Here is a 16,215-nt window from a genome sequence, read left to right as displayed (position 1 = left end):
CTTAGATTTTTATATAAGTATATATATATATATATATATATATATATATGTTAGATCTTAAAAAAATATATAATGTGATGTGAATTGTTTTTTTGTTTTTTTTTTCCTTCTGCATAGCCATGCTAAAATGAACTTACCATAGATCTGTATGCTGGGAGCTTTGAGTCTTCTGCTTTATTGCAGATCAATTGCCTATTTATTTATTTTTCCGAAACACTGTTGCAATGGTGTCTTCTCCAAGATGACATGTACACCAATGCTCCAACTAAACTCAAATCATGTGAAAGTGCATTCATGACACATGTGTGGACTTTCTGAGATGTCCGTTTGTCAAACCAATTTCTAAATTCCCTTTTTGACATCAAAACAACAGCAGAAGACAGTACTCCCCTTAAAAACCAAAACATTGTTTCAATGGCTTTGCACGTTTACTATGGCAGCCATGATAACTCCAAAGGACATTCAAAAGTCAAATCAACTGCATCACACAAATGCATAACTGTTCAAATACACTGGTGATTTGCATGGAAATATTCTACCTAGACTGCTTGATAGCTCATGTGGTTGGTCAAAGAGGGCTTACTCTTCCAGTGCTTTATGGGTTTAAGTATGGCAAAGAATTTCTGAGGTTATTTGCTTGGTAAAATGCTGCATCATGGGAAGGATAGAAAAGTTGGTGGGCTACTGCTGTTCAGTTTATACATGCTTTTTTTAACCTTCTATAAGGCCCAAAGCGCCTTTTACAATCACAAGTCCCATTCAGCTATGCAAACTCACATTTACTCTGATAGTGAAAGAGCTGCCATCCAATTAGTCAGCAAGCTGTACAGCCAGGAGCAATAGGAGGGTTGAGTGTTTAGGACAATAAATACTGAACCTAACCTGCGAGTCTGCGACCTTCCGATCAAAGGTCAAGCACTCTACATCTGCCTTACAGTCGCCACATTTCCTGGTGGCGCTCCCTGAAAGTGTTACAGTAGGAGGAGCCAGAGAGGGCAAGTGAGTACAAGGGAGAGACACAGAACACAAAACTGTAGTTTGGGCCAAACAAGCTGGCCAGGGGTGGGGCCAGGACATCAGATTGTGATGGCTTTTTAATGCAGCTTGGAGTTTGAATTTAATCTTTTACTTGACCTTGAAGTTGGGTCCAAACAAGATTGCGGTCTATATTGACAGGTGATCATTCATTCTTTTCCTCTACAATAGCCTTGCGAGGCGTTCTACAACATTTGTCTGGCTTGTTTGTTAACCAGAATCACAAAGACAAAGTTTGATGACCCCATATCCAACCAAGACAGAGAGAACACTATCACTATGAATCTCATATCATATAGAGAACCTCTACAGAGGCCACACCCACAACATTGGAGCTTTTTCACTATCGTCAACTCAATAAAGGAAAAGTCCTCTTACATGGCTACCACCTCACTTTAAAGTCACTACTCTTTATTTCAGCTGTGAGGAATATTTTTTAAATACTCTATGTGTTTAATTAATTTGCTTATGGCTATATCTGTTAGTAATCTATAGGTGAGGTTATTTACATATTAATTTACTCATCTTAGTGGGCATGAAGGCAAAAGTCATGACAGTTGGTTAACACCTCTATTAGTCCCCAAACAAATACAATTCAAGAGCCAGTTTCCTGTCACTCATTAGACACTAATCATTGACAAATCCACTTGCCTTCCAGTATGCAGAATATGCTCTTCCTTGTCAATTATTTTTTTCTTTTTCTTCATTGTGACAGCGTTTTTTTTTTTTTCTTCTTCTTCTTTGACTGCAGACTCACACAAAGCTCCTTAGGCCTCCTGCTGAGGCACATGACATTAAAACTCCTGGGAAGATCATTTTATCTTACTCTTGATTGCCAGATAATTATCAGTTAATTATTTAGAGCCTTAAATTAATTTGCTAAAAATAGGCCCGGTGCCTCTGTGTTGCCAATGGAGACTGGAGGCTTCATTATTTTCTTCTTTTTTCTCCATTTCTCTTTCTCTCTTTTTCTCTAGCTCCATGCGTTTGACAGCTACTTATGCCACTCATAACGGACTGTAATTTAATAAAGGGCTCTGTGGTCACAGTGTGGACCCAATAATTCTGCAGACTTTCAACGATTTTCTGAATGTCTTGTTGTGTTTGTCATCATCTGTCTGACAATTGGGAGCAATTCACAATGTGTCACTCACAAAGCACTTACACGCTTGTTTGAAGAAGGAAGGTGAGATTGCACAACTTTTGACATCTAATCAGTAATATTTGTCTGTTATTATCCATGTTAACATATTTGACTCTTAACTATAGCAGCATCATTGCTAAAGTATTTTTGCTGCATCCTCATGAGTTGCTGGGATCTTTTTTTTATTTCTTTAAGACTTATAGCTGACAGGACTCTACACAAGGACAAGCTTAAAATACATTTATGGTAAAACTCATTGGCCTAAAAAACTTACATTTACCCCACTTTCCTTTGTTCTGCTTATCTCCGCATGCACACTAGCGTACAGAGTGACACAGGGCTCAAACAGGCTGACCTGCTGAATGTGTTTGTGCTGTGGTAATGATAAGGCTATTGAATAAAGATGTACTCTGTCACGCTGGCTGCTGGGTTAGTGATTTGACCAAAGAAATATGATCAGTAGTCTCTTTTTTCCATCTTTTTTTCTGTCGCCTTAACTGCCATCCATTCATTCAGCAAGAAAAATACAAACCAAAAAGATAGAGTCCTGACAGTCCTGAACAAATTTGGACTGATTTGATGTATTTATCAATGATTAATTGGTACAAGTGCACATTGGTGAATGATATATTATACATCTATACTCCTACTGCTGACTTGGTCTTTGTAGTGAAATGTGAAATTATGTGCTGCACATACAACAGCTGACCTTTGTTCTTCTTCGCACATTAAAGCGAAGCCGCAATTGGTCTTGTTATATTTTTTTGTTTTTACCATCTACATCAGGGCTCTCAAACTCTATTTACCTTGGGTCCTCTGAAGGCAGAGTCTTTCTGAGGCTGGACCGATTGGGGTTCCATTTGTGCCAAAAATATGTTTTTCCGTCCACTGTCTATATCTTTGGTCCATTGTCTATGTCTACTGAACACGTTTATTGAACATTTGTTTATGTCTATGTACTACTAAGCAATATCTTCTGCCTGTCCTGTGAAACGGCAGGAGCTAACAACGCTAGTAACTGTTGCTAAGGGCTTTTCTTACGACTAGATCCAATGACAATAGCAAATGCAAGTTTTAAGCATATAGCAAGCTGAAGCATCACAAAGCAAATACAAAGCTATCATCAAAGAAGTGTGGACATGCAAAAGATATTGCTTAGTAGACATTGAACTTATTGAAAACATTAAAAATATCAACTTAATGGCCCCCGGGCCGCCAGTGCGAGACCCCTGCTCTATCATTTTTCAACAAATCTGCATGTTTAGTTTGAAAGAGATTGAAAACAGCCACAGAGCAACAGCCAAACCCAGTGACTTTAGAGGCACTCCCCAGCAGTGAAAGCACACATCAAAGACAGCTCCACATGAAGTCCTTTCTGCTTTCTGGGCTCAGAAGGCTTGCATTAAGTGGCTACCTAAGAGGTCTGTTTTCCAACAGATGTTATCTGAGAAAGATGTGAGCAACCATTGATCCAATTTTAAATTTCAGTGTCACATTGGTGGCAAGAGGGAGTATAGAAAAAAAATTCAATTCCCTTCAAGTCTCAAGATTTCTTATTTTCAGAGTAACTGTAGTTTAAATGTTCATAGAGGATGTTTTGCAGCATATGGCGTCTTCAGTTCTTGACTTGAAACACACATTCACGCTTAGTACCATAGTCTATGTGTATCTCTGGTTTACTTGTGACCTATAGTCTTATGGGCTGCTTGTATGGTATATTGCTGTACCAGAATATCTTGTTGCAGATGGATTAGGTGAGTTTTCATACCTAAAAAATAAGGTGGACTATTCAAATTCACTAAAACCTTTCCACTGATCTGTTCTGTGAGGGAGGAGTAGTGTGGTATAGTCCAGTTAATTCTGGCGAGCGTTTCCCCTCAGTTAAGCCTCACTTCCACAGTGTGACGATTAGAAAAGCAACAACAATGGAGGTCATCCAGCAGCTTGTCTTTTTCTTGCTTTACTTTTTGTACATTGTGTAAAAAAGGAATTTGATGTTGTTTGAAAGAAGACTACAAGTGGCTAAGAAAAAAAATACCGGCGTAAAGAGTGCTTAATGCTATATTGGTGCTTTCTTATATCGTCATCACTTTCTGCTAATCAACTGATGGCTACAGCAGCTCCGCCCCAGCCGTCCCGTTCTGGGTTTTCATCGACCTACATGGGGTCCATAGAATGGGGGCCCTTAAGAGGTATGGGTCAGAACTGTTTAGTTTCCATTTTAAAATGGAAACTCACAAAATACCACATCAAGCTCGACCGGACCATTCAATGAAAACAAGGATTAACTCTGACCCAATAAACCCTATCAGTACTGACGCAGAACCTATCATTTAAAATGGCAAATTAATGCATATGGTTGTTTTGCTGAAAATAAATAAAAACAAAAATGTGCTAAAAAAATTAAAATGTTTGTCAATGTTTCATAAAGCGTTTTAGACACGTCTAATGCAAAAACAAGTCAACTGTTTAAATGACAGAGACCTAAAGTGGACCCTCACTGACATAAAAGTAAATGCTTTTTAATTTGTTGGTTTTGAAAAACAATAAACTACTTCTTCCACCTGACAGAATGTTCGTGGTTTGAGTTTGCTTCGTTGAAAGATGTAGATGAAGTATTATTCACTCATGATAAAAATATGTATTAGGTAATTCCATGGAAAACATGAATAACTATTATAAAGAAAAGACAGCAGGCTGTTTGTTGTTGAGTTCAATTTAATTTTCTCTGCTGCAAGAAGAGTGGCTGGATTCTTGGAAAAGTCCGAGCTATAAATATGCAACACTGGCTCTACAAAGATCCTCCACCAAATAAAAAAAGAAAAACTATAAAATATGCTCCAAAGAAAATATACATCTTCTAAATGTTACCTCATTTGATTTTTCTGTAGGTGTTGCCGGGCAAACGTTGTACACAAGCTCACTTGATGTATTCCCATCCACACTACCCTCTTCACAGTGCGTCTCATGAGTTGTTGTAACTGTAGGTTCAGATTGATGTTTGTCGATTAGATCAAATATAACAGGAGACTTGACCTTTTTACAAATTGACAAGTGCGAGAGGTGTAAACACGATGGATTTGCATTGTCCTGCTGCTGCCGTGTAAGAATTTCACAAAGATTTTGGTTTGACGTACCATCACTTTCAATAGCTTCAACAGAACAATGAAGAATATGAAGCATAATGTTTTGCATGTGTGTGTTTCATGGTGTGCACATAGACAGTGTTGTGTTCACATTTACTCATCGTCAACATTGGAGCAAATCATCTTACATTCTTCATTCCTGCACTCTTGTTGATAGCCTATCCATGATTCAACAGGTCATTCCCAAGGACCTAATCCTCTCATTTCTAATTTATGTACCTTCTTTGCCTTTTATCAGATTTAGTCATTACATCCTACGGTCCCCCCTTCTCTAAGTTGCTATAACACCAGCTGGGTGCTGTAGTGAAGAGCTTTGAATGCCTAAGCAGAAGCAACCTTCCTCTCTACACGTATAAATATTTCAGGGACAGATGGGCTGAATAAATTGGCAGTAAAATTGACATTAAATCTAGCTTTTAATTTCCAGAGCATGAGGAAGTAAAAGCTGTAGGTGAGATGATGGAGGAGACTATCGTTAGAGTAAAGGTCACGACTCCCGTTTCAAAGTGTAAATATGACTTACTAAATTTCTGACGCGTAGAAAATGCATTCCATACGGATGGAACTGAGTGTGTTGGGGGAAGACACTACAGACAGTTATTTAACTTTGACAAAACTAAAAACAGTCACATTTGAATGTTTTCTATTTCGCAACATGACAACAACTCCTACTTTATGTCAACATTGGCACGCCAGATGGTGCTTACGTAGAACCATCTGGGAAGCGTTTTGCTGAAACTTTCTGGTAAAGAACCTTCAAAGGAATCCTTGGCAAGTTATTAACCTGTCAGTCACTATCTAGTACGAGTAAACCTTCAGTAAAGCACTACCAACGGCAGTATTGATGCATACTTGTGCATTTCAGGCACAAATGAATATCTTGAAGCCTGGATTAATGATTGAAAAATCCACCTGCTTTGCAAGGTGAGCGCCTAGCCTGCGTACCGCCGAATTACCTGCAGTGATGAAAAGGAGGAGAAGTTCAGAAGAAAACCACCCAGAGAGCCTCCATCTTTGTAATACTGAGAAGACTGTTTTTTTGAGCTATGAATTGTGTAGATTTGTTTTTATATATATAAATCTGCTGATTTACTGCTGAAATAGTTACTAATTACTCTTTTAATTCCACATTTTTACTTTCTTTAATTGCTTTTGTACTAAAAAGTTGATTGTATCAACTATCTGTAAATGAAGGTGCTGTGATACAAAAGCTGGTCCTGAACAGTATGTTTATTCCAGGGATCTTTACTTCATTCTTCATAGACTAATGATTTGCTAATTCATTGTGTTTTTGTCTAAATATACTCAAGCACAGTTGGAGTTCACAAAAAATATGCAAAATATCACATTTCTATGATTTCTATGGTACTATTTTGGGGTATTTTTGCATACATGTAGCACACCGCCAATGAATTGTCTATTTTCAAATGTACAGTTGCAGGAGACAATGTGTGAACCCTCTGAAAGTACTTGGTTTTATGCATAAGCTGGACACATGATTGTGTTCAATAAAAACATGAAAATATATTTTCGTGTGATTTAGGCAGGCAAAGTTTTTCTCCATTGTTTTTATTTAGATCGAGATAAAAAAAACACATTGTGTGTCCATTTGCATGCATTCTCTAGCAACTGTATGTCATAAATAAGGCACACTGAATGATCAAGAGCATTAAGTAACTCTAGAAGTTCTTTGTAACACGTAATACAAAAGCCATGTTATAAGTGTTAGCTGTGTTAGCGTATTCACAAAACCTGTAAATCTACCCGTGTTTGCAACTCATAAACACAAAACAAACTGATACTAATAAAATAATTTTTGCGTTTATGTGACATAAAAATAAAACACAGTCCAACACCACAACACGTCAGCCACGTTAACATGTTCACAATAACACACAACCTCTGGATTATAAGGCACATTACCATTTTTTGAAAAAATATCAAGGCTTTACAAAAATACTGTAGTTTTAGTTTAAAATTACAAATAAAATTTCAAAGTGTTAGTTTTTTGTCTTTTTTAAATAAACAACGTTTTGTCTTTAAAATAATGACTTGAAAAAGGCAATAGAACTTTTCTTATCTAACATGCAGGGCTCTTTCCGTGCTCTGACTGCGCTCTGTTGCTCCTCTCTCTCTCTGTCAACATGGTGGGTTATGTCCAGTCAGTGGGCAGCTTTGGTGTAATTTGGCCTGCAGGGGCTTCTGGCAGTTGGTATGGGGGATAAACGGAGCAGGAATGGTGGGGTCTGGAGAAAAGCAGGCTTAGTGATGGGCCCCGGATGGAGAGGCAAGCCAGCACATAGGAGTAGCATTAAATAAACATTAATGGAACTAGGTTACAGGAGATTTATTAGGGAAGCTTTTTGGACACCCACTGTAGGGTTTTAAGCAGTATTTTAATAACTCTCTCATGCACACAGGTAAATAAACCAGGTAATTGATTGCCATGCTCATAGGTGGCCATTGTGAAGCCTGTTTTAAATTTTTATCAACAATTAATGTATTTTTATTTTTTTTTTTTCTCATTTACATCATTGATTGAAGTGTGTTTAAAAAAAGTCTGTAAATCTGACTTGGATGTGATTTTCATGTCACTTTTCCATGTTAGAAATGAGTGCCCTTAATCTCAGCTTAAATGTAGCCTTTCTGGCATATCAAACAGAAAAAAAGTGACTGATTAAACACAGTAATCAGGGTAGTGGAAAAAAGACAAAGATTTAAATCTAGATTTTTTTTTTCAAGCGTATTTATTTCAAAAGCAGCACCAGACATTTTCACTGACATGTCTACTCATCTCAAATTGTTGAAACCAGCACTTTGACTACAGCCATCGTCAGACGGTTAAGTAAACCTCAAACGACTCACTGGCACAAAGTAAATCAAAAAAAGTGACTGCTTTTGACAATGTTGTGTTTCTTTTTTTTTTTGTGAAATAGAGTTATGCCCTTCAAAAATGTCTTCAGTAGCATCAAGGTTTGCAGCGCTGAGCCCTTTAGCTCAGCTCGGAGGCTTTCGTCTTGCTCTGTGTTGGTAAGGTTTAGTGCACAGGGAGTGTCGGCTCTACGGTGAAGACAAGCAGATGAGAAAAGAACAGACTGCCAATCAGGGTTGGGGGTGACCACAGTCTGACTGATCTGTTACATGGAGACTCATTGCATCCACTCCCTGCTCTGCTGAAATCCCAGGTGATATGAAGACCAGGCAGAAAGAACTTTTCTCTGAGTAAGGCATGAGGATACTGCCGAAGGAACTTTATGGACGCAATGCAGAAGGAAATGTTAGTGGAGGACAAAACAAAAGTTAAAGAAATAAAGAAGCTTCAGTGATTGAGAATTACTAAGCAGAAAACCCGACAGTTGAAGAATGAAAGAAGGACCCTTCCTTTTTAGAAGATATGTCTGTAAGAATATTCGGCTTTTTCCTTCTACTTTGGTATGCATATTGGATGAAGGCTCTGCCACACAGGTCGTGCTGCAGGATAGTGTCCGTCAGGCTCCATCAATATGACACGTCTTTGATGTGGAAATACAAGGAGCAAAAGCCCAGCCGGTTTCAGTCTGTTCCCCAGCGGGAAACATATACCACAGCGCATCTGTGGGTTTTTCAGTGGGTGAGAAAAAGAGATTGAAGTTCAGACGGCAAAAGCCACGACAAGCACCGGAAGTAACCACTGCCCATGTGTGATGTCGCTTCCTTTCTGCAAGTGCTGTAAGATCAGCACTTCTAAAGGCCTGATCAGCACTGCAGAGTCAACACTGTATGTAAATGTTATTAGCAATGGCGGAGCCCGTACCGGAATAAATCAACATGTTTTTGTGCCTGAGTTAACACGCGGTTTTGCCTGCTCTCTGGAATAATCTTGCTGATGATACTTGCTTTTAGGTTTGTAGGTTAAATTTCCATAATTCTAAAGCAATTTCATACTTTGGAGTCTTATTTGCATCATGACTAATTAGGCTTTGTTGAAATGAGAAATTGAAAATGAATCCAAGACTTAGCTTTAAAATATTACTAGGACAACTTTTTTTTCTCTTTTTTTTATAGAGGGGCAGGGATCTGCATAGTATTTGTAATTTTTTTATGGAAATTTCCTTACATCAGATCAGAGTGGAAACTACAAGAGTGACTTTACAAAGACCGTTTTATAGCTTCACAAGTTAAATAGAACTCGAGTACAGCACGGCCTCTTCAAGAGTTTTTTTATGTTGCTTTGGCAAAGGTTTACTTCCACACCTGTCTGCTGGGACCTTTAAGTTTGCACATGGAAGAAAGAGCTCTTCAAAGCAAGACATAACAGGAGCCTGACAGAATCAGAAGGAGTAAATCCGGTTCATGAAGTCAAGGATGTAGAAACAAGGGGGCGAAAGACTAAAGTCCATCGTCTGTCCTCTGTGCACACTATCAAGTCTTGTCCAACCAAGCTCTTCTCAGACAAAAGAACACCAAGAATTTTTTAGAGAAACACTAATGTAGGAGTGTATTTGTGTGCAGAAACATCACACGTGTGTGAATTATAACCTCATTTGTGAATTAATAGCCTCCTTAGGGAAAGAGAATAATCTATGTGCCTCAGCGTGGATGTCTACATAAATAGGGGAAGAGAAAAGCTAATTTACACAATATTCGTGAAGAAAAGGTTTATATCTAAATAATTCTGTTTCTTAAGAGGAAGGGAAATATAAATGCATCTTTAGCTGTGCAGTGTTCACATTCCCCATACATATAAAAACACAAGATTTAAAGCTCTTAATCAATTTTGAAATCATAGATAGTTTAACAAAAGGACTTTTGATTTATTCCTGAAAGTATATGATTGCATATGAGATTTTTTTTTTTTTTTTTATACTTATCCTGTCCTTGTCCTGAGATTGTTAGAAAAGTTTTCTGTTCTTATACATAGTCTCTCAAGACCAGAACAAAGCATTTCTTTAACACAGACAAAGACCAGGGTAAATTGTGTGTTCAACTATCTTATATTTTTTAAATAAAGCGTTTAAATAAAGCTATGTATCAGATTGACTAAAACTGATATTTTTTTAAAAACAAACAGGAAGCTTTTTAACAGAGGAGTGAACACCTCCTGGAGGGGCGGCTGCAGCAGACTGTGCTTCAGCTTTTTTTTTTTTTTTTTTGTAATAGCTTTAGGATGTGGGATGGGCTGGCAGCAACACTAACCTTACAACAGAGTCTCAACAATTCTCCTGTAATCAAAACATGTGCTGGACTTGTATAAACAGTTAGCGGTACTATTAAAGACTTGTGAGACAACAAAGATATTAATGTTGGGATGTCTAATGCTTTGAATATTGGTTTGATTTATATCAAGAGTTAGAAAATGGGACAGCAGTTCCAAAGCTTGTGCACATAAAAATGGGACATTATTAGTGTTTTCCTGACAGATGTGCACACTTCCATTTGAAATAATATCTTTACTCTTTGTTTAAATATATATTCTGTTTCCTTCAAGGATATGCAGTTTATGCTGAATATACAGTATATTGAATGGCAGTGCTGCATTGGTAGAGCGGTCGACCTCTGATCAGGTAGTACGGTGTTATATAAGTATAAGCCATTTACCCAATTGAAAGTAGCTGTCCCAAACAGGTAGGTAGCTGGTTCCACGAGCAGCAGATTTATCAGTTCAGGTAAGAACTACAGCTAAAAGTTCACAAAGCTAAATCAGGGTCAGACAGGCAGAGGTCAATCACGAGCATAGGATCATCTTAAAAGAGACCAGAGTTCTCAGAGTCCAGGCGAGGGTCAGGCCAGGCAGCAGGCAATCAGAGATAAAGCAGTGTCTGGTACACAGAAGATCAGGTCTAGATAGAAACGCTCGGTAATGCTGGCAGGGTGGCACAAACAATACTTTGCACTGAATGACACTCTGTGTAGTGTTTAAGTGTCCTGTGGGTGATTGGTAAATAAGAGACAGCTGAGCAGCATCCAGGAACTGTGCCCTGGGGTTTCTGGGAGATGTAGTGCAGTCAGTCCAGTAGTAGTAGTGCAGTTGTATCCCAAACTGAAGAGTATTTGGGCACAATTAAGGAAATGGTGTTAAAAATGGCTTGAGGAGGTTAGCCACAACAGGGTTTAGTGGGCTCAGTTGGAGTAAATATCTGATGTGATTGCTAAACATGCTGGGGCATGGTTCTCTAAAGCTATTAGGCCAATATCATATCACTATTGTTCTCTTTTTGGATCTTCAATGTTGGACCACATTGCAAACCGATCTGCATTGTCGTCTATAGACAGGTCTTAGAAAATAAACTCTAACCATTAGCCAGTTGATTTTTTTTTATTTATGCCTTTGAGCCTCTTTCCTAACCCACCCCTTGAATAAAGAAATTTATGATTGTTGGCTAAAGAGATGTTGGAGTATAAAGTCAAGTTGTCCAAGTGGCTTATTTTTTTTCTCCCTACTGGTATCTTCCACTACAGATGTTCCTGTTTTAACTTTGTTTGTATGTACACTTAGTTGCTTTTACAACACCAAAGCTACCCCTCTTTGTTTTCTTTTCTTCTGTTCCTCCACAAACACGTTCAGTTGTGTCTTTACATGGTGATATGTAGATTCCAATGGAACTGTGCTCTTCCCACCCACAGTGTGAGCTTTGTAGTGCCAGGCACAGTTTCTATAAGGTCAATGGCTGCTGTGATAATGCTTAACTGATGTCTGCTGTCAATAGTCATTGACCAGGAGAAAAGTGCTCCGCCTGTTCAGTAAATTACAGAGTGCGATGTGAGCAGCAAGGTTCAAAACAACCTGACCCCACCGTTGTTGTGTGAAACAATAGAACAATGACTGTAATCAACTTTTGTAGCAACCAACTGTGTCATACTGATGACTACAAAACACCTTTCTATTACTCCAGAACCAAAACTATTAGCTCTCTATACTATTGACGCCATACTAGGATACAGAGGTTATTGTAATGTCACATTATATTCTCTGAAACCTTTTTTAGGCATTTGTTCCATTTTGTGAGTCTTGACATTGAAAGGCCTTTTAAGCGATGTCAATGACTTTCTTTTTCTGCAGCCATATTTATGTGCTAACTCTCAGTGCATTGCTTGGTAAATGCTTCCTGAATGTCTGCCATTTGTGTTTGGAGCTTCACTTCTTTTTTTTTTTCCTTGACTGCTCTTCTCTCACGGCTTCAGTAAGCATGCTCGGGAGCAGTATGAAAAACTGTCCACAATGCACAAGAACATGCAGAAGCTGTATGAGAGCATAGGCAGTTACTTCGCCTTCGACCCCCACTCCGTCAGCGTGGAGGACTTCTTCGGAGAGCTGGCCAACTTCCGCATGCTCTTTATGGTGAGTGTGAATTTATTGTTTATGCATCTGGCTGGTTCAGGTTTTTGCTTTAATTTTTAAAGCAGATATACAAAGCCCTCCAGAGGGCACCACCTTTACACAAGTACGCTTTTGCACTTGACACTCTTGCAAACAAGGTATTAGTAAAATGTCATTATGCTATGCACATAAACACATTTATGTCAATATAGTTTGATTAATAATGATAACATGGGATAATTATGTCAGTGCGTTTCTAAGAAAAAGCTGATTTAAAAAAAAATAAAAGGCCACAGTCAAAGATAAAAATAAAAACTGAGCCAGAATAGGTAGAATTAACTGAATTATCTCTTATGTTTGCAAAAGCATCTTACATTTTTTACAATATATTTCAATCTAAAAATATTGTTTTTGCTTCCACCTTAACTCATTACGATTGAACTGTTGAGTAAAAGTGGGGTACACCCTGAGCAGGTCACTGGTCTGTTCCAGGACCACATACAAAGTCCCATGCAGATTTAGGAACAATTTAGAGATAAAAATCAACATATCAAGCTTGTTTTTGGACTTGTTTTTTGAACTGGGAATATGAAAGAGATCCTAGTAAGTTTCATGTATGTGCAAGGAGAACATGCAAAACTCCACACGGAAAGGTTCTTGCTGGGATTTGAACAAGGACCTTCTTGCTGGCGAGAGTGCCAACCACTGCACCACCATGGTGCCCCATAGAACAAATACCATTCATCCATCCACCCATCTTCTTCGGCTCATCCACCTCCAGGTTACGAGGGCAGTAGTCTAAGCAAAGATTCCCAGACTTCCCTCTCCCCAGCCACTTCCTCCAGCTCCTCTGGGGGGACCCCGAGGCGTTCCCAGGCCAGCTGAGAGACATAGTCTCTCCAGTGTGTCCTGGGTCTTCCACAGGGCCTCCGCCCTAGGATATGCCCTTTGTGAGACTGTGTTGACCTCTGCATGAAAACCTCTCCATGAAGTCATCCGGGCCAGATGCCTGAACCACCTTAACTGGCTCCTATGATGTGGAGGAGAAGCGACTCTACTTCGAGCCCTTTCAGGGAAATTGAGCGTCTCACCCAATCTCTGAAGGAGTGCCTAGCCACCCTACAGAGGAAGTTCTTTCGGTCCCCTCACTTGTAAACAAGACTCCAAGATACTTAAACAAAGACCATGGTTCTCGGCCAGAGAAAGGTAGTTTAGCCTCTCTCTGTGGGTAGAAAGCTCTTCCCTCAGGTGGAGGAGTTTAAGTGTTTCAGTGTTTAAGTAGAACAAACGCAATTGTACTAAAACAAATCAATTAATTTTCAGCTTAAAGAAATAAATAATCTATTCATTTATTTACCAGTCACTTGTGTTGGAAACAATAATTAAAAATCTTGAACTAAATATGTAATTGGCAAACATGACAAATACAATGACAGCTTGTAAGAGTTTTCACAATACAAAAAAGTTGTGAATTCAAGCTCATCCCAAGAAAAAGAATTTTTTGCAGTGTAGATAAATAAGTCTTGGACAACCTGTTAAAGCCACTTAGCACAGTTTAGTCAGTTTTGTGCTTATCCCATTTATTTTTGCTAGAGATAATTACCCTACTATATCAGTGATTTTAATGAGGAGTTCTATGTTGTGACATTTTTTAAACTACATTTACGAATAATAGAAAATTTATTTTTTGTTTTTGCAAAAAGTTTCCTGTGTGCCAAACTGAGCAAAAAAGAGAATTCAGAGGCACTTTCACATTAAAAAAAGTGTTATTGAAGAGGGTTTCAAAAAATTAACCAAACAACATAGCAGTTTTTGCCACTTTGCTTTAAAGAAATCATCTTCTGTGAGCTTTACTTTATAAAGGGAATATTCAATTAGAAATTATCGAAGCAAAATAAACGCCAAGGTAAACATCACATCTTGCTGGAGGTTGATTTATTGCTGAACAGTTTCTTAAACATTTATCCAAGTGTCTTTTGCTCCTTCACTTCCTTCCAACCTCTCCTGGCACTGCCCCAAAACCTTGCGGTGTTAAGATGATGACACAGTGCCCAGGCAACACAGTCTCACTCTTTACAACCCATTAATGTAAATAGCAAGGTCCCCTTGTCTAAATCTTTCTCTCTTCACTGTGATCCCCGAATGAAACCAACTCTGCATTCCAACTGATCAAAGTGCACAAGCACACAACACAACATTCCCTCAGGGATGCCAGAATTGCGTATCTCTAAAAGAGGCATCCACCCAAGAAAATAAATTATTCTCTCAAGCAAATAGCTGCATATGAATATTTTATTACCTATTTAAACTTTCCTGCTTTGGTTAAGGGGAGGGAAGTAAGGGGGAATATAGTGTTGCTAATATATTCATGCAAAAACAATCCTTTAATCACCATATTCCTCAGATATTATTTATAGTTTTTGGATCTTAGGTTTGCTGACAGAAAGGCTAATCCCTTCTGCTTGCAGAGCACGAGGAATCAATGGTGCTTTTCTATTTGAATGTTGCTTTTGTTGTCGTACCCAGTGAAACAAATGGGCTAGCTCCTTTGCGAAACAATGGAAAAAAAATCGTACTTCGCTTTTTCTGAAAGTGATGGAAACTTTGTGGACAGGTTTGATGCGTTTTTATGTTTGACAGTCGACCTACATCAGATATCACTGATATCTCCAAATGGTAAATCAAATGAATGCAATGACTTATGGTCAGGTGACAGTTTAACCGAATTTAGCCTCTGTAATTTAGTTTCTTGGCTCAGCTTTGTCTTCTTCAGACCTTTTTTCTTTATTTTGTCATTAGTAAAACATTGAGCTGTTTGACACAGACAAAACATCCTCATTAACTCCCGTCTCTGTTGCAGTGCCCTGTGTAATGCATTTACAGCACGAGGCATCTGTAGCATTAAATAATCCCATAGCAATACAGTCACCGATAAATTGCTTTTACTAAAAAGCTGGAGCTTAATGCACCCAGCCGACATAAGACATTTAAGGAAATCCATTGACGGCAGTACTCAGAGAACTGAATGTAACTGATAAGAGAATCCATTAACTCTTATTTTCCTTCTGCTCCATTCTGTGTCTCTCCATCACCCATGTCCTTCTCTCTCACTGTTATTTTTTCCCTTCTGGCCAGTGAAATATTATATGGTTTCAGTGCATGGAGTCATTACCTAAAACTGCCAACAATTTGTTAATTTAATGCTTCAAACATATTCTGTAACAGAGTACGAGAGAAAATTTTGTCACAAAGTGTTTGTAATCCTGACCAGGAGCATATTGATGAGGATTTTAAGGCCTTTTTTTAAATAATGAGTTATCAAAGCTAAGCAGATGGGCTGAAATGAGCCAACAGTCCTCCTTGTTAATTAAGTGATTTTTCCAATACCACCAAAAGACTCATACTGAGTCAACAAAGTGGCAAGATTGATCAGCGTTGAGATTAGACTGATGTCTCTGTTCCGTTAGTGTGCATCCTTCCTCTTCTGTGGCCATTTGATAATATTAGAGTTCACTAATAATGTTGCAATATTAAGAATAATCATTATAATTTTGATAACAGTAGGGCTCTACCAAAAACTGTTAAAGCTCCAC

The 16,215-nt window shown here is 38.4% G+C and overlaps 1 protein-coding gene across 6 annotated transcripts in view; it reads left to right on the top strand.

Annotated features, from left to right (window-relative positions):
* Positions 1-16,215, top strand: part of diaph2 (diaphanous-related formin 2) — a 406,507-nt gene that overhangs the window by 303,879 nt on the left and 86,413 nt on the right. For all 6 annotated transcript variants that reach the window (XM_024283228.2, XM_036214087.1, XM_036214089.1 and 3 more), the window contains one exon: positions 12,479-12,643. In XM_024283228.2, the coding sequence (XP_024138996.1) occupies positions 12,479-12,643 (165 nt within the window). The remainder of the gene's footprint in view (positions 1-12,478; positions 12,644-16,215) is intronic.

The sequence above is a fragment of the Oryzias melastigma genome, linkage group LG10, assembly GCF_002922805.2.
Source record: "Oryzias melastigma strain HK-1 linkage group LG10, ASM292280v2, whole genome shotgun sequence".
In the NCBI taxonomy this organism is placed as follows: Eukaryota; Metazoa; Chordata; class Actinopteri; order Beloniformes; family Adrianichthyidae; genus Oryzias; species Oryzias melastigma.
The sequence above is the reverse complement of the archived record's forward strand: the minus strand, read 5'-3'. Positions and strand labels throughout refer to the sequence as shown.